Genomic DNA, 20,377 nt, shown 5'->3' with positions numbered 1-20,377 from the left:
ACTCAGAAAATAAATTTTTAAGCTGGGATATTGAAGATATTTTGGAAATTTTCACTGTCCAAATTGTCCTAGCAACCATAAACTGTACTAAGAATTAAATTAAGGTAGGCATGAACTCATCTTTTATATTCTGTTTTCTATAAAATTTTACACATACATTTGTATTATCGTGATAATATTAGTATTTATATATTATATTTATACTTACACACAAAACGAAAGTACCAAGAGAGACGACAACAGGAAAACGTTAATTCCTATTTTAGATACAATTCAGTCCAAAGTCACGTAGCTGGAGATTGGGTTTGGCTGGTGTAATCAACATGGAATAACGGTTTAAAACGAGGTTTGAAATAATTTTTATACTTGATTGGCCATATTCACATCCTGTGGATGCTATCAGAACATCTAGAAACTTATTATAATTCTTTGTTTATATAATCTACTTTCGCTTTCAATTTATCAATTGTCTTTTAAAGGACTATTCCTATTAATCAATTTTAAATACTTTCTATAACAGCCAAAATAAGTAAAATAATTGTAAAAAAAAAAAAATTATTATTATTATTTAAAATAAGTACAAACAATGAATCTATCAATTTAGAAAATTTTATAATTGTAAATCAAAAACACCTAGGATCATTCCCTATCGGTTCTTAAAATTCATAAGCAAACATACTTCTTAATATGCACAAACAAAGAACCAACTCGTTCTTGAAATGTGACATTATTGATGTCATCCTCCTGTATATTTGATAGGAATTTAATACTTTGTTTTATAATTTATGCTCTACTTTCATTTCTTTTATGAATGTAATTAAAACTGTATTGAATGATTGATCATGAACCACGAAGTGTCGAGATCAAATAACACAAGTTTTATAAAATTTTAGTTGTATTATCTGACAGGAACATCCTTGCAGGATGTTGGCATTATGAGAAGATTGCAATTCATCCTGTTTCACTTTCAAAAAATAAATCTATAGATAGCATTTAACAGAAAAAAATGTTTCAAACAGAGATAAGTATAGAAATCAAAGTGAAGTTAAGGGAATTGCGACATGCTTCAATTCAGATAATACTAAACACTCTCGTTGTAGGCAACTTATCACATCGGATTCTCCGCTTAAAATACCATCTGTTTCAAATGTTGAAACCGATCACCCCCACCTTTTGATAACATACACACATACCTGTATTATATATTATATTTATGCCTATTTATGTTTCTTTCAGTTGTACGACTGGTCGTCGGTCAGAATTTATACAAAAAAAATGGCTTACTCAAAATATAGAGACTCAGGCGACGAAGATCAATTTGACTCATGGCTACAGAGAGTCAGGGAAAGCGATGCCCTTGTTGTCTATGAGCAAGATGATGAATATGAAGTGTTTAAGACTGTGCTTCAGTATTTTGATTCGCATAATTTGACGTATGCTCTACCACAGATTGAATATCCAGGAGGAAATGTTATGCCTTCCACAAGTAAAGCCATCGAAAATGCCAAGAAAGTGCTACTTATTTTATCTCAAAATAGTAACAATGCCAAATTTTCTCTGGAGACGTTTTTAGCATTGGAGAAGTGTGTGAAAACCGACCAGCTTTGTCTCACTATTCTGACGCTCCATGGATTCGAACGTAAGAATATCTCCAGTATTCCTATGTTACAGAATGCGACCATTGTAGAGCTGGACTATAATCGCCAGGAGATATGCCTGGAAGCTGTGGTCCGACACATTAAAGGTGATACATATATGTTCATGGATTATGTAGTCTGATTTACAGACTTGAAATGTATTTGTTAAAAATATTGTTCATTGATAATTACTGTAATTACTTTTAAAGCAATTATTTTTTTTTTCTTTGACTGAGAATCGACTGTTGCTTGTATGATTTTCTTTTTAAATTTGTTTGATAAAATATTTCGTTTTGTTACATTTTCAAAAGTCACAGAGTTTGGCCTTGCCTTAGAGACCAGACACACCCTCCATAGTACAAAATAGTTTATGTTTATACATGTAATTCGATTGTTATATTTCCTTCTCAGAGGATGATATGAGATTGACAAAAGTAATCCCGGCAGGAAACTTTGCAACAGGACTGGCTTGGAGTCACTTCACTGGATATCTAAAACTCATCCTTCCTGGTAAAGTTCCTAGTAGAAACTCTGATTTCAAATATTATTTATATTCTTATTTTTTTTTCTGTCCAAATCTTTTCACAAGTTTAATCTGTAAACAGGAAATTTGAAGATGATTAACGTTATAATTTGAGATACTTGATTCTTCAATCAAGCTGTACATAAATGTACTACTTTCAGAAATTCCAACTAAAATAAGAGAATCCGATGCGTACAGAGAAAACCCTGGCAGGTTTCTTGAAAAGTTCTTTATTCTCCTGCCAAGATCAGGAAGGGCCCCTAAGCTAACAGACGACACAAGAATTTCTGAGGTTGACAAACTCTCATTAAAATTAACGGTGGACGGTTCCCCTCGAACTTACACACCTGTGGTTTACCGAGTGTCGGATGATGATGGACAGGTAGGAGCAAGGAATTAACGGTTATGATCCTGGTACATTTAATTGGGAGCAATTTGTAATAAAAAGTCTTTCTTTGATATGATGTAACATGAATACTATTTTATATAAAAATAGCGGGCTAAAAAGGTAGTGGGTCCGGTACCCGTACCGGGATACCCAGTTATAAAATTTATATTTTAAAATAACAACAAAATAACCCATCCAACATCCCAACATTCCGGGCTGTGAAACAGAAATCCATGAAACCCTTGCAAGATACATGTAGATAAGAACAGCGGGTTCTCCCTTTGAAAAACGGTTTAATTGTTTTGTTTTAGTTTTTAAAATTCTATTTCATTTTTGATATTTTTTTCTTAATCTTTATACCAGAACCCCGACCCCATTTCCACCTAAGATTTTCTGAGTTATTAGATTTATTTAGCATTCAAAAAAGACTTTAGTCCTTTATTTGAAATTCCATCAGAATTTTGTTTTTCACCTTTTAATAGGTTGGAGTATTTTTCTGCTTGTCAAAAAAATGACGACTAGGATTTTTTAGAAGTCCATGTTGAACAAGCCCCCTCCTCATTACTGAATGTACAAGCACTTCATATATTAGTGTAATTAAATCAAACTAGAGGTACTGTGAGCACTGAGCTAACAAAATGATACACTACCAACCACCATAAATATCCACCACCCCCCTGCTCCCATATGAGTATAATTTATGAGTATAATTGCAAAGTCCATTTTGCTATGAGAAATTCAAATATCTGTCCGATTAGAACATAAAATAGGAGGTCACCAGTGTGCTATTTAATAAAGATTTATCGGGGTATATTTTTGTGAAACATGAAAATCTTTTACCTTCTTAATTTAATATAGAAAACGTTTTGGTATACATGTACATGTAGGAGTATCTGGAGATGAGGATATGATATACTCATATAAGAGCGGGGTATCATTTTGTGAGGTCAGTGCTCACAGTACCTCTAGTTTGAATTTAATACTCTAAATATGTAGATATATTTACTTAAAATAGTGATGTATGTTATAAATTTAGGTGAATATACTTGCAAACAATGAAATTGCCCAAAGATTGACTTTGCATTTAAAGCATTCACAAGGATATATAAGTTATAAATTGCTTAACAAGAAAAGTGATGTTATCGTGTACATGTATCTAACGTACTGTACACGTACGTCCGTTTGCAAAACCTCTCTACTTATACACTATACATTGATTGCAAATATTAAATATCAAGAAAAGATTTTAGTTTTAGGCTTAATGAATCTTATTATTTATGTTACAGCAGTACTACTGTTGTGCTGAAATTCCGAGTGCCTTTGGAACGATAGGAAAAGTGTTTGAAGAAATTCTGGGACATATTACAGCCCAACAGAGAGTAATGGAAGTAGAGAGATTTTACTATAAACTCCAGGAAATACTGAATCACCAGCTAAATGACAGGTTGATTGGCACGGTAGAAGTAATTATGTTTGATGGTAGGTTTTTGCAAAAAAATTTTTAGCTTATAACTATGAATGAAAGTGAACATAACTAACAGTAATAAAATTCAATCAAATTAAAAAATCCAATAAAATATTTCAAATTCAGATCAGAGGAAAGAGATGCGTTTGGGAAAACAAAAATTGGGAATAAGTGCAATTGAGCAGTTAGCATAATGTACAGACAGGCTACAATCCCTATGAATCTTTTCTAGAAGAAGGCCGTAGAAAAATCTGAATGAAAATTGCCTAACAATTACTGTAGATTCCTTATTTTGCGCGAGTACTTAATATCACGAAATGGCTAAAGGGAGTCAAATCGCGAGAAAAATAATTCGCGAATCGGTGATTTATCTAGAGATTTTACATACATTAAAGCACCATAAAAATAAAAGCAAGTAATTTTATTTCGCGAGTGGTGCTTCTCGCGTAATTACGCGATAATTTATTCCTCGCGTATATTTAGGAATCTACAGTATTTTAAAACATTATGCAGTCAATATTCGACTCATTAATAGGAGGTGCGTGCAAAAAGGTTATGTTCACGACCATAAATGCAAAATGTTGACTTTAAAGTGAAAAAAGTAAACCCTTGAAACATCAAATTATTTGTTCATAGTCTGACTCGATTTAGAAATTGATTTTAATGGTGTATATATCACTGAATTATTAAGTAAGGAAAGAAAGGCATGCTTACCAGATCGAGTTTGCAGGTGATCATAGTATATTGCTAAAAAAATAAGAGAAATTGATGGTAGAAAAAGTTGGAAGTCATCACTTTTACCATGAAGTTTAAGTGTTAATTTGCCATCAGTGTCTCTCTTGTAAAACATCCAGATATGAAATACGTGTGTTAGGTGCCTTGGTATCTTTAATTTCAAGTTCAGAAGACTATTATTATATCAAATGCAAATGAATATTGTTGATTCATTGCTTCGTTGATATATCTAAATGTTAAATTGAAGGACACAGTTGGAGATCTTTTTATGTAGAATTTTCTTCATCAAAATACAAACCTGTTAGACACCCCCCCCCCTCCTTTACATGTCATTTTGACTGTTTACACAAGTTCCTTTCATAATGATTCCTTACATACAAGTATAAAGGGTTTTTTTTTTTAATTTTTAAAAAAGGACACAACATATTAGTCGTGTCATTTCTCCAAGTGTGCACATTGTCATCTCTCCAAATGTGCACACAAGTGAGATTGAGAGTTCAAGCGACAAAATTTATTTCCTCTATAGTATGAACATGAATGTCCTCATTTAATAAAAGAGGGATTTTCTTCAGAGAGAAGACTTGTATGACAGTATTTCTGCTTTATCACTGTGAATTTAAAAAAAAAATTTGGATAAAAATTCAGATGTGCAATGCAAATCTTTCATTTAAGGTATTTGCAGCTTTTTAAAATTGCAAATGACTGATTCTTACAGATGAAACGAAAGATGACAGTGCCACCCCATCATATCAACTCATTAAGCGGTTTAAAGAAGGGTCATCTTATCCCGTGAGTAAAATTCTGAATATCACTCAGTTGACCCATTGCTATCAGTTTTCGTCCGTTATTGTCCGTCGTGCGTTAATATTTTCTGCTTCTTCTATGGAACGGCTGAACCAATTTCAAACAATTTTGGTAAATAGAATCTATAGGCAAAGGGAATATAGGGTTAAAAATATTGTAAATTTTATTGTCTCAATGCTTTAAAAGATAGGATAGCTCTAGGGGAGAAAGAGAAACAAGTAACTAAGGTTGTAATGCCTGGCAAGAGCCTTCATGAAACAGAACAAAGATTGACCTCAGCTGCTTGGCTGATTTTATTCATGTCTTGAGATGCAATGTCCATGACTCAGTCTGAATGTATGCCACACTGAATTTTTTTTTTCAAAAAAAAAAAAAAACATAAATGGTTGCAGATTTAATCATTCTACATTTTAATAGTTTCTTTCTATATTTTTATCAAAGTTTGGGGGACCTTTAAAAGTCGACTTTCTTACATAATTATTTGAAAACAATATACATTTTTACATAATTATTTGAAAACAATATACATTTACAATTAATGAAAATACGTATTATGATAGAGGGACTTTAGAACCTAGATTACTTTCATATGATTGGATCTATAAACTTTTAGCGTCAACCAAAGCTTGATAACAAGAAGTTCAGACATGATGTATGTCTTCTGTATTCTGAATGCGATTCCAACCATGCGTTAAAAGTGAGGATAGCTTTAGAGGAGAAAGGAAAACGAGTAACTAAGGTTGAAATGCCGGACCAGAGCCTCCATGATACAGAACAAAGATTAACCTCAGCTGCTTGGGTGGTTTTATTCATGTCTGGAGATGCAATGTCCATGACTAAGTCTGAGTGTATGCCACTCTGGATGGCAAATGTCTTAAGTTGCAGTTTGGATGACAATGAACTACGCGTTATACCAGTGTTGATAGATTCAGAACCTAATAGCATACCGGACTTCATACGCTGGGTGACATACATCAGCATAAAAGAGGAGGGGTACCAACACAGAATCCTTGACATTATAAATGGTAATATAGAAAGAATAAATTCTGGGATGACGTCACAATTAGAAAAATTATCATACATTTAAATTTAGAAGCTTTAATGTACATGACACTTACTTTGTCACATTCATTTGTAACATATGAAAAAGAAATAGTTGATCTAATCTAAGAATAGAATAGATCACTGTAATCTGCTTCTTTCGCTTGAAAATACTCAGTATTTCAAAGAAAATCCCACCAAATTTTAATCTTTTTTGTATAATGAAAAGAATAAATTTATGTTTGACATTAATACCATCGATATTTTATATATCCAAAGGAAAGTTGTCACTGTACGTAGAAATACAACTTTAAATTTTCTTACTTCTCATTTTAGGCAAACCAGTTTCAATGAAGTCACTATCACCAGTTGGAAATGTAGCATACGGTCTGGCCTGGGCGTTTTTTATGAATTATTTACAATATGCTGTTACTGGTAAGCGTGTATTTATTTTTCTTATAGCTTTCATTATATAAACAAAAAATGTTAAGTAGAAGAAAAGTAACTTTACAACATATTAAGTCTTGTCACTCACAAGACTCTTTCCTCTCTGTATCTGTCCATCACCCTGTGGTCGTAAATTTTTTAACAATTTCGGCGTTTTCCCTGGAATGGCTGAATAAGTTGTAACCAATCTGATATATAATAATTATGGTAAGTGAAGGAAACGAAAAGTGGTTGATCTCAAAAATTCTATAAACAATATAAATCTGTGAACAGGGCATAACCCCCCCCCCCCCGGAAATTCCAGAGGTGGGATCAGGTGCCTAGGTGTAGAAAGCATACTCTGTTGACTGGACACACCCATCGTGAGCCCTATGTATTGATCAGATAGACGAAGCATTCCGTAGTCAAATTCAATATAAAAACAAAGGCCTAACAATTTGTATGAAACATATCAAGCGAAATGAAACCCATGGTGGTATATATTTTCTAATAAGATCGTTATAACAAGCATATTTATAGAATTTGCGAAATGCTAACATATAACAAAGTTGTCTAAATTCCTGTTAACATTAATTTGTCGCTCAGTAGCCTGTGTTCGTTTAAAAATTTATCGTACTCGGAGCATGCTCTTGAGTATCGAATAAGTTTGGAGATGTAAACCCCATATGAGGAATATTACTAATTACGCAATACATGTATTACGTTTTTCATACTAATTGTTAGGCCATTAATTACACACTGAATTGTCTACGGATTTTTCCGTTATTTCTCGATCATGACATGAAGCACACGGCGGATGTGACGGGTCGGCAGGGGATGCTCACTCCTCCATGGCACCGGATCCCACCTCATGTTTTTGGAGGTCCGTGATCGCTGTGCTCCAGATTTGTATAATTGTTTTAATGGATTTCGAGCTTGAATGATGTTCGTTATCTCCATATTTCATAAATAAGGAAAACTGACCATGGAAAAGCTGAAACATTTCGTTTGTCAAACCAACCAGACCCAACCTGACACAAAGCAGTCCCAGAGCAGTCCCGGGGACTGCTTTCTGGGACTGCTCTGGGACTGCTAAAGCAGTCCCAGAGCAGTCCCACAGCGGTCCCAGAGCAGTCCCACAGCGGTCCTAGCAGTCCCAGCGGTCCCAGAAAGCAGTCCCAGCAGTCCCAGTGGGCGGGGTTAATTAATTTAATGGGCGGAGCTTACTCAGAAATGAGATTACCAATAAACAATGTAACTATAAAAGGCAGTTGAAATTGATGATCCATTTCTTTCTGAGCAGTATCAGTTCTCATGCGACAGTCATTTTTGAACTGTTAAGAAATTCACACTACGCGTATAGAAACAAATAATAAATACTGAACAAAGAAGACGGTCACACCTACTAATAACATGAATATTTAAACACAGTTTTGTGGTATATTAATCTTTCACCAAAAAAAAATCAATTTCTTAATTTACTGTGATTGATATCGGTTTCCATATTTATTTATTTATTTTTTATAGAAAATTAAACTTGAATTGTTTATTCTCTATCAAAACTAGCTTTAAATAGACCTTATAATTATAGAGCAAGTCCGATTTCCATACTATACTCTGAATCCAGTTTTCTTAAGTACTGGAGCTTTTGAAAAATTCTTTGAGTATTATATTTCAGTCTTGATTATTTTCACTGACTTGCCAATTTAATTATCGTTAGATTATCTATGTAACAGAAAAACAATAATACTTTTATTATGTTTGAGTGTACATCTGTAAATCACGCGAATGGAACCCTCAGATTATGTTCAAAATTAATTAATCCCGAAATAAACGAAGATTTTTTGCAGTACATAGATTGAAATTAGTGCCATTGTTGACCAGCATGTTCAGTGATGTGTAACACTGATACCCAAATAATGTAGTTGTTAGTTGGCAGTTATCGTCTATAGTTTGTAAAATATCCAAAAATGAAAAACATGGCAGACTCGGTTGGATCTTTATTTCAAGTTCACTGGGATATATCGAGTCGATATATAAATGGAAGTTACTATTGTTATGGGTTAAGGAGAACAAAAATGACGAATAATAGCCTAGTCTCTTAACCCTTTTGAGTTTAAGGGATGTGGCCAAAACCTTCAAAATTAATGCATTCTTCAAAAATATAACTTGTTTAACTACTGGACACCTAGCATCAAAATTGTTAGCATGATTTTAACAATAATTAATAAAATTCTTTACCAAAATCACTTCCCTGGGTTTCAGAGTTTGGGTTCAAGGTTAGAGCTAAGTTGGTCTTGTATGGAAAATGCATTACACTTTTTTATTAGTCCCCTACCGGTGAAACCCGAGGGGACTATAGGTTTACTGTGAGTCTGTCCGTCTGTCTGTCCCTCTGTCTGTCTGTCAGTCTGTCGCACTTGGTTTTCCGCAATTTTTTTCTAAACGCTTGCGGATATTGAGCTGATTTTTGGCATGTGACTTAACCTTGATGAGTTATAGATCAACTTTGCATTTCATTCCGCTTCATTGATTTTTGACGGAATTATGGCATTTTCAATTTTTAGCGGGAACCAGATTACACTTGCCGGTAGGGGACTAGTATTGCTAATGCAATACTCTCAGAATGCTTGTTGAAATGGACAATATCGTTGTTTTAATGATAAATCAATTTTTCACTAAAATTGTTTAATTTTTGGCCCGACGTCCATGATTCAGAGCTTACGGTGGGTTAAGTTTACCATGTTTTGAAAATACATTTTAATGAATATTACACTACATCTTTAAAAATCTTCTTTTATTTAACAACAAGCAGGTAACTTGCAGGTTTATAACAAAATTGTGAAATTAGTAGCTCTTGGGCTCATTGTTTATAACAAAATTGTGAAATTAATAGCTCCTGGGCTCATTGTTCAACCTTGGGTTGTCTTGTATTACACTGAGGACATCACAGCCAAAATACATTTCACGTTTGAAATCTTTACTCATTTACATGTAGAACATTCAGGCCGGTGAAAGAGGCTAAATGTGCCATGTATTGAAACTGCATTGCACCTTTGAAAATCTACTTTACTTGTGTACTTGAAGCAGAAAACTAATAAACACTTATAGCATACACCCACAAGAGAATTGTATTAGCAATACCAGTCCCCTACCGGCAAGTGTAATCTGGTTCCCGTTAAGAATTGAAAATGTCATAATTCCTTCAAAAATCAATGAAGCGGAACGAAATGCAAACTTGATCTATAACTCATCAAGATACACTTGCATACCAAAAATCAGCTCAATATCTGCAAGCGTTTAGGGAAAAAGTGCGGAAAACCAAGTGGGACAGACAGACAGACGGACGGACGGACGGACAGACAGACTCAGAGGAAACCTATAGTCCCCTCCGGTTTCACCGGTAGGGGACTAAAATTGTGCGTGTGTGAATTCCATTTTGGATTTAAAAATTGACGTGAAAAATTTAGATTTTTTTATGTAGACCTAAGGAAAGGTATACCTTCACTATGTTTATATGTGTTTGTATTTTGCTTATAAAGTCAGCTACTTTGTTTATATTCTTTTCCTTTATCAATGTAAGGTCAATGTTGCATAATTACCCTGGTGTGTTCTATCTTGATAGAGCATGGTTGTTAGAGCACATTTACCTGTAGTCATGGTGTATCAAAAATAAAAACACAATGGACATCAAAGGAAAACAAAGCAGCAATGATATAAATAGTTATAATTCGATAAATTTTTTTTTATAGTTTTCCAAGGAAGGCATGTGTCGCTAGCTTTGTAGCCTTATTAAAGATGTTATAAAATCTAAGAGTGGTCAGCTATTTATTTACTTTCAGTCATAGTTCATGCATTTGCCTGCAAAGTAAAAGAAAAAAAACCCATCCACGAATAGTATAAGACTGCGATAGAATCTGACAATCAAAGAAAATATGGTTTCCTAACCCTCAAATGAATATTAACTAAATTGAAATTATTACAAATATTTTTTAAATCATTTTATTTGGTTTTATCAATTCTCTAAAAGAGATTTCAGTCTGTCTTTCTACACGATCCTTTGTGGAACTTTATACCGATCCCGATGTATTTTCAAAGTATTTTAATATAGGTTTGTGAGGTAACTGAGTAGCATACATTTTCAAAGTACCATATCATGAGCTCGTAAACATGTCGCAAACAATGGTATTTATAAAAGACAAAGTGCTAAGAATATCAAATCAAATCTTACAGCTCTCGAGATAGAGGGTGTGACAGACGGACAAACAGCTAGATGGACAGACAGACAGACAGATGCCGGATAAAGTGATCCCTAAATGTCGCTCAGCTCTGCATCGCTCTGCTCTGCAAGCGACACAATCAAACTTCCACCAGAGCCCCTTTGTACTGCAAAGGACTATGGGTAGTTTGGCGACATAACAATATATAATTCAGAAACCAGACCTCAGAGCAGGGTTAAGTTGGTCATATATTAAGAATCATTATGCTGTGCCTGTGCCATATAGGTATCTTCTTTATTCCTGAACATTAAGATTTAAGGAGAAAATGCATAAAAATGACAATGATAAAAGAGTCCAAATTTTCTTGATTTTTTGGTCACATGGAACCAGATTGAGTTCTAAGGATACGCTTAAAACCTTCAATCCCAACAAATATCTTCTTTTAATTCTAAATTTATTGCAGCCTATCTATTGAAGCCTATGATTTGCATATGTTCTGTTATATCTCTTTAAATCTGTGTCTACCAGTTACATTTGAGTGTAATACGGTAGTTTATATAGTGTTTTCACACATTGTGTCAACAATCGCATTGTACATGATAAACTTTTCAGAAGGAATAATATAAAAAAAAAAATAAGGTTCAAAAGAATAAGATCATTATAATAGAAATCTCCAAAACATGAAATAATAAGAAATGTTTAATACCATTAGTATCATTTTTCAAAAAATATTTTGGAAGCAGCATTCAAAATTGTACAATAAATTAAAATGTATTTATAAATTAGAATACCTCGAAATAAAACATTTGTGCGAAAATATATTATTACATATATAATATTACACAGTAAAGGAATTCAAAGATAACTTTTCATGAATACCACTTAAAATCATTTCAACAACATAAGTTAATAGAGCATGTAAAAGTGAACATTAAAACATAATATCCTTTTCATCCTTTTCATTTCCTTTACAGCAAAACACATAAAAATAACTCGGATATGGGGAAATCACGATTACGAGGAACTTTCTATGAACCCCTTAGACAACGTTTCATTATGTTCCTTATGCGGATATAAAGAATTCTGGTTAAAAGAAAGAATAATATTTAGCATATGCTCTGTCCCCTGAAGTCCCAGTGACTTCATTAATGATTTCTAACCAAGTTTTATTGAAATCATTTGACAGAGAGGTAAAATACTTCGGATTATGACGTCATAACTTTATAAACAAAATTCCAAAACACGGACAGGTCATGAACTCACGAAGCAGAGAAATAGACACAATGGTACAAATCACGGATTATTTTGCACGAATAATAATTTCCTCGGTCCATCTCCATGAAATTATGTAATATCTAAGCGGAGCAATTGCTATTCATTACGCCTTGTTCATTGAAAAAAGTTAATTTCTTAAATAACTCAGGGGATGAATGTTTTAATGATCGGTCAATGTAACAAGAATCAATATTTTAGCCTGAGCACTGTCCTCTCTAACATTTTAAGAATTTTGTCTCCTGATACATTTTAGGAAATCTTGTATTATATTATACTGTGAGTGCCCTACATCATCCTGTGAAAAATGTATACGCACGTTCCACATATCTCTTGGTACATATCTCGTGCAATGTATTACATTCGGTGCTTGGTACATCTTTTGATCATGGAAACGTGAATTCTGTCCTCTGCTTCAATTCCTGTTGATTTTATGGTTTAACAAGGCAGTTACTATGTACTGTAGTATGTGTTGGTTTATATTACCGTATTGAAACTATATCTTTAAAAACAGATCATGTTATTGAATAAGTTTTGACGATGAATTTCAGAGATGTCTGCAAGAAAATTAATTTGAATTTATGCATTTCAGAACTGTCCACAAGATGTAGACAAAAAATGAGGGAAATTGGGGCTGATCCTAAAAAGTGTGTTGTAAAGTTGTTTGAGTTCATTCCATTATCTGGGAAAACGATTCATTCACTAGATGAGATTGAGTCTTCAAAATACGGCATAGAAAAATTCGGATCCGTCCGTAAAGTGGAATCCAGTGTTGCGGGTGTTAGAAGACAGTTTGATGTGAATATGTATGGTATATTTAAAGTAAGTTGTTTTCTAAGTTATTTGAGATTTTTATACTGATTTTATTTTTCACCTTTCTCTTTAAAATATCAATTTTCTATGTAAAAGTTATCAATGGGGTTTTCATTGTGACCTCTTTTCAGATACCTACATTCATGAGTTCAAGCTGATTACTTTTTTTGAAAATAGATTTCAGAAAGTTTGAAGTGGTAAAAGATTGTATTAAAAAAACCCTAGCATCGTATTATTTGGTATTATTTAACACGGTGTGTTAAATTTTCGTAAGGCAGGGTATTCAATTTAATTACACAATTTTGATTTTTAGATGCGTAGCGCTGTAATAAGAAAAACAAAAAAATCTACATTTATAAATTTTTACTATTTTTTACCATTCCGAAAGAGATGCTACATATTTATTTGTTTGATTTCATTTAGAAACCCAAACATCCAAATGAAACTAAAGAATTTGTAGAGTATTTCATGGGAGAATTTGCAGCTCCTTTACGAACTTTGCGCAATATGCATGAATCTTTTATTGCTGGATTGAATAACCAGCAATTCACCAAACAAATTGAACAGTTTGAGAAGGAGCTTATAACTATATTGCGAGATGTTCCATGTAAAGAAAACAATCTAGAAGATGTTAGGGACTGTTGTGTACCAATCATATATGAAGGTGAATATATACGTTATGTGCAGTAAAGAAATGTTCTTTTCAGATAATTTTTTATAACATGTATATGATTTAAAAAATAAGTCAGTTTTTTATGTATTTTTGACTTTATATTGAATTCCTCTAAACCCGTTATTTTATAACTGTATGCTAGATCTCTCAATTGTTTTTCGTTGTCAATTTTTCTTTATATACCATGAGTTCGAAGTTCGAGGAATGAACGTTTTTGTCCGTCATTCAAATGCTTGTCTCAAGATTATTTCAAGATAATTATGAAGATCAAGACTTCCTGTCTTCATTCTTTCAACTTGTAGAAAGAATGAACTTTAACCTTCCTGAATTCTTAACATAATTTTCAGATACTTTATTAGCGTATTAAATTAATACAGAGTTTTAGGTGTAAATGTAAAAGCATTTTCGTCAAATTTTTAAATCACCCATTTTTCTAAAGATAAATCGAATTTAAATGGATCAGGATCGTTTGGAATCCAATATGGCCACATAGTTCACTATGACATCATCAAGCATCGACTAAAGGTTTGATGGCGCGATAACGATGGTGCGATAGCGTGATGACAATGATGCGAACATTACTTCATCGTCATCGCTCCATCGACATCGTGCCATGCCTTGCTATTCCACCATCGCTTCATCGTACCATCTCATCATCGTCATCGCATTGTCGTGCCATTGCATCATCGTCATCGCACTATTGCACCATCGATTCATCGTCTACGCATTATCGTGTCATTGCACTATAGATCCAAACCTCGATGGCGTGATGATGCGATAGTGAACATTAAAGTCCTATCCGGATATCATAGGATCGGTATTCTGAACATTTCTATAAAAGTGTACAGCTCCACTTATATTTAAAACTCGGTTCCAAATGGGCTTCCGTAGACAGTCGGCTACACATTTTTGTTAAATTCTTTGTTGTGAAGATTTATTTCTTTAAGCCATGACTTTTGGAATGAAAATGAAGCTGATTAGAATAAGGCGCCATTGTTTTTATATTGGATTATTTGAGTAAAGGATAATTTTTATAATTTTTTTTTAGAACACTTAAGTTGAAAGGCTTATCTGAGCTTTTCTGATCATCCGGCATCCATCCGTCTTTCTGCTTGTCCGTCCCTCGGTAAACTTTTCACATTATCGACCTCTTCTCAATGACCACTTCATGATCAGAAATTTTGACCAAAGTTGTCACAAAAAATCCTTGGTTAAAGGAATTTCTCAATTCTTCAAATGAAGGGCCAAGCTCCCTTTCAATTTAAGGTATTCAAAAAAAGATTAAATAACATCTTCTCAAAAAAAAAGTGTCAGAAAATATGAAACTTATATGAAAGCTTCCTTAGGTAATGTAAATTCTAAATTATTAAAATCATGGTCCCTTAGTTTGGGTAGGGTAGGACTGGAATAGGGGATCAAGGATTTACATTGAAATGTATAGAAAAAAAAAATTAAAATACTTTCTTCGTGAATCAGTGGATTAGAAAAGACGAATCTGACCTTGAAGCATCCTAATATTGTATATATTCTTAATTGTTCAGATCTTGGCCCTCGGGGGTAGCATGAGACTACAATAGGAGATTAAGGACAGATGATAAAAACAAACTTTCATTAAAAAATAATGAAAATAGCAACTGAAGTAATGTTTATAGAAGTAAAGTAAATACTTTTAACCGCATAGAATTAATTTTTTTCATTCAAAGTATCACAATAATGTGACAAAAAGGTGCATAGATTTATAAAGATGCTAGGAGAGAGATAGAATTTTGAACATCATAGAAAGTTTATATTTTCTTTAGAAATTGAAATATTCGCATCATTTACAACAAAAATAGATCAAAAATATAAACTACTCCAGACATCCATTTTTTTTTTTTTGTTTGAATCATCTGTCCTTAGAGTTTATCGTAGGTATACAGTTTTATACGGAGAAAAATGTTTAGAAACCTTCTTATATGAAAAAGATGAAACTTGTGTGAAAGCATTTTGGGGTCGTTCAGATTTTAAGTTCTTCAAATGTTGGACCCCAGAGATAAGCAGGGACAGGAACATTGGATCGAAGTTTCACAGTAAAATACATAGTAAAATCATTCAAAGTCTTCCTTCGAACCACAAGACCAGAAAAGATGAAACTTATGTGAAAGCTTCCTGACATAAGTTTGAATCATGGCGCCGAGGGTTAGGGTGGGGACACAGTGCAGATTAAAGTCTTACGTCGGAATATCTAGTGTTTTTTTTAATTTCTCATGAAGCACTGGACGACGATAAAAGATGAATTTCTACAAATATTGACCCCCAAGGGTAGGATGGGGCAAGAATAGGAAATGAAAGTTTTACATTGATATACATCTTAAAATCTTGAAAAATCCTTTTCAAATACCCTTATGATCCACTAGACCTGAAAAGATAAAACTTATTTGAAAGCTTCCATGTACATGTATAATGTCAATTTTGAATTGTTCAAATCATCGCCCCAATGAGTAGGATGCATATGGTTTCATAGTTTGGATCAAAGTCTTGCATTGAAATATATACGTTAAATTTTTAAAAACTTCTCACGAAACACTTGACCAGAAAAGATAAAACTTGAGTAAAAATATTCTGAGATTCTGTAGATTCTAAATGCATTCAATCGTGGCCCCAGGGGATAGGATGTGGCAAAAAAGGGAAACAAACCTTTACATTGAGATATGCAGAAAAAATTCTTCCTCTTTTTTAGAACCACTGGATTAGAAAATATGAAACGTATGAAATTTTCCTGTCATGATTAATATGTATTCTAAACTGTTTAAATCCTGACGCCTTGGTAGGGTGGGGGCAACAATAGGGGACAATGTTTTACATCAGAATAAATTAAGGGAAAATTTCCCAAAATCTTGAAGTTGAGACATAATTGAAAGCGTTCTTATAATTATAAATTTGCTTCTTAAAACTGAAATAATCTTTGTCCGCCAATTTTAGTCTTCTCAAGACAGTCTTTCTCCACCCGCTATATAAGCCACAGCTTTGTTCAGAATTCAATCTATTTCGCTTCACGGAGTTAATTTGAACACACGTGTCGTTCATGCACAAGCATTCATTTAAAAAAAATAAGGAAATAGATTTTAGGACATTGGAATTACCAAAGCATTATTGTAAAAAAAAAGTGGCAATCAATCGGAGTAAAGATCTTCGGTTCAAAAAAAAATCCCAATACCTTTCAAAGGTGAAGCTAAAATATAGATACAACGATGACCACATTTGAATGCCAGTAGGATTTAAATGTGTATCATGTGAATCTCATGAACATTTTTAGACCTGCTTCAATTATCATATGAAGCTTAAGGTTGATAAGTCATTAAATTAGCACTAACAATCTTAACAAAGTTAAATATTTATGTATGTTGAACAGTTTCTATGAAAGCTCAACATTCTTATTCCTGTCTGTAATTTTCAACAAAAACAATCTTTTTTTTTTCAGATGATAAAACAGATTTCATTGACAATTTAATGGACGTAATAGAAAAAATCCGACAGGGTTCCAGCGTTGGAAGTAAATTAGCCAAAGCCATGAGAACCAGAGAACCATGAATCTTCATAGAATTGGAAAAATGATATGTTTCTGACTAAATATTTTATCGTGTTACTTGATTTTGCCTTTATACCTCTGTGGCAATTTTACTCTCTAAAGAAGAAGACAACTGATCAATATGGTTATTTTAGCAACTACAAACTATACCGATAATGCGTCCATAAAGGAATAGAAAGTCTAATTTGATCTTTCTTTCCATAAAGAAAAAAAATTTCATTTACATGTACAGCGACATATTTTTTGTTATATGAATTTTCAAACATCATTGGATTATTTTCACTGTTAAAAATATTTTGTGACTAAATGTTTTATTACTTTCCAGAACCTTAAGAGATACAGCGATCTGCTGGGTTTTTTTTTTATAATTGTCACATACCTGACGCATTGAAAATATATTTTACCTGACAACTGCTTATTTTAAATAAATTGGAGATGAAATATTTGTGAAAAGTGTAGACTACATTTTAAGCCTTTTATAATTACACTTTTTAAATAATAGTCTCACCCGTAAAATTATATCTTTATAATCATGTAATTAGTTGGATAATTTCAATACACTAATAAAAATACAAATTATAAGGAAGGAATAAAATGTGAAGAATTCAAAGAGAGATCTGGCTCAAAATATCATTCAAACTATACAAATTGTGAGCAGTGCTAATGCAGAAGTGGGATCAGGTGTCATCGAGGAACAGGCTTAAATTTCTTTTTTCCTCAACTTTTCTTCGTAATATCAGGTAACCTTTTAGATATACGCTTGAAGCATTATACTCAGTTTAATTTGAAATCATCCCAATCAATTTGCAAATCTTCCAGAGTTACTTGTATAGTCATAAACTCTTTCAGTAAACAGACACAAAGAGGGGAACCTCTTTGTATACTAAAAATATCCCTAAAATCGACCCCTAACAGTCTTCTTTAAGTATATAATATTAATGATCTCGTTACAAAAAAACACAAAATTAATGCACACTCTAGGGATGCTCGATTTGATCGGTATACCGGTATATCGCGATTTTTTATTGCGTGATACGTATCGTGATACGGAGACTAAAATACCGGTATTTGGTACATAAGTTCATTTATTTGTTCAAACTATTGAATGACAATTACAGGAAGTGTAAAAAAAATGTTAAAAACAGTTAAACAACAGCATCCAAACATGCTTAATATTAAATAAATAAAAAATTAAAAAGTAAAGTTATGTCTTTATGGCATATTTTAAAGAAATATTATGGAAATTCATTTGAAACTGTAGAAAAATTGTGTGTAAAAATATCACGATTTATCGTGATATTTTTGGGAAAAATCATGATATATCACGATATATCACGGCAATTTTTGCCAATACCCATCCCTAGCACACCCCTAAATAAACTGCAACTATCAATTCTTATTGTATAATGAACTTGTCATTGCTTGTGTGCTCTCTGAACTAAAAGCAAAATTACCCTCTCTCATCAAACGCCTTCAAAAACGCGAAATCCTAAAGTAAAGTGATTACTTTCATGCATTTCACTTTTCAAGTCACCGGTTCTAGAAGTTGCATAGATAAACTCTATCATTCTCTCGATATCACCATTTCGTTTTTACTCGTACATTTACTAGTTAGGTACCAGAAGGATTATAACCTCTGACAGCAGCGATGCTTGTGGAAGGTTGGGCATATATATATATATATATATATATATATATATATATATATATATATATATATATATATATATATATATATTTCACATTAAGCCTATGCTACTTACGATCTCATATGTCAAGAGACAAGATCGGCCAATTTTTGTCGATACAAAACTATTGATATGATTGGATAGGATTTACAAAAGACTGACTTTAAATGAGGTTTATAAAATCCTTGTAACATCAACTTATTCATCAGTAGCCTTCCTCGGATAAAAATCGTACTCGGAGTATGCCCTTGACTTTTGAATAAGTTGGAACACCATGTGCAGGTGAGTGGAATATTTCTACATAAATAAAGATGACGAAGGAAAAGCTGATTATCTCACTAGCTATAAAGTTCATCTTTTAGTTGTATCTTTTCGTCAAAATTCAATAAAAGATCCAATTATGAAACGTATGTGATGTCTTTTATTGTGCTTTCTTGTGGTCTTCAACTCGACATTTAGATATATCGACGACATATTATCAATTAACAATATTTCCAGTTACTTCCATTCATATGTCGATATATCTCAGTGAGCTTGAAAAAAAGATACCACGGAGTCTAACACATCTGTTTCATATTTGGATATTTTTCTATAAAAAGACGTTAATGGTAACCTAACAACCAAGCTTTATGATAAACGTGATGACTTTAACTTTTCAATCGTCAACTTCCCTTACATATGCAGCAATATACCCTTATCACCTGCATATGGGGTGTATATCTCTCAGTTGATTCGATACTCAAGAGCATGCTCTACGTATGCATAATTTCTAAAACGAGGTAAATTATTGACAAGTTCATGAATCAAGAATATCAACAGTCTTCTTTAAAGTCATCAATTCGGAAGTTTTATGGTCGATAAAATGACCTTGTCAGCACATACAATCTATCATTAAGTCATTTGCTGACTGGCGTTTTTCATACTAATTGTTAGGCCATTATTTACACAATTGTCGACGGATTTTTCTCTAATTTCCCGATCATGACAAGGAGCACACGGCGGGTGTGACACGTTTCAATCGTCAATGTCCCTTGCTTATGTAGCAATATACCATTATCACCTGCAAATGGGGTTTACATGTATGTCTCTCAGTTGATTCGATACGCATAAGCATGCTCTACACA

General features: G+C 33.0%; 1 protein-coding gene across 1 annotated transcript; it reads left to right on the top strand.

Annotated features, from left to right (window-relative positions):
• Positions 1-252: 252 nt before the first annotated feature.
• Positions 253-18,010, top strand: LOC133172600 (uncharacterized). Its single transcript, XM_061307528.1, has 11 exons — positions 253-346; positions 1,237-1,744; positions 2,049-2,147; positions 2,322-2,542; positions 3,835-4,027; positions 5,464-5,537; positions 6,166-6,577; positions 6,930-7,028; positions 13,104-13,333; positions 13,748-13,988; positions 17,458-18,010. Exons 2-11 carry the CDS (start codon positions 1,276-1,278, stop codon positions 17,565-17,567), a joined length of 2,148 nt encoding a protein of 715 aa, XP_061163512.1. The 5' UTR covers positions 253-346; positions 1,237-1,275; the 3' UTR covers positions 17,568-18,010.
• The last annotated feature ends 2,367 nt before the right edge of the window (positions 18,011-20,377 follow it).

The sequence above is a fragment of the Saccostrea echinata genome, unplaced genomic scaffold, assembly GCF_033153115.1.
Source record: "Saccostrea echinata isolate AGI-Se365-2 ecotype Australia unplaced genomic scaffold, CSIRO_AGI_Sech_v1 ptg000054l, whole genome shotgun sequence".
NCBI lineage: Eukaryota > Metazoa > Mollusca > Bivalvia > Ostreida > Ostreidae > Saccostrea > Saccostrea echinata.
This window is presented reverse-complemented; position numbering and strand designations above follow the sequence as displayed.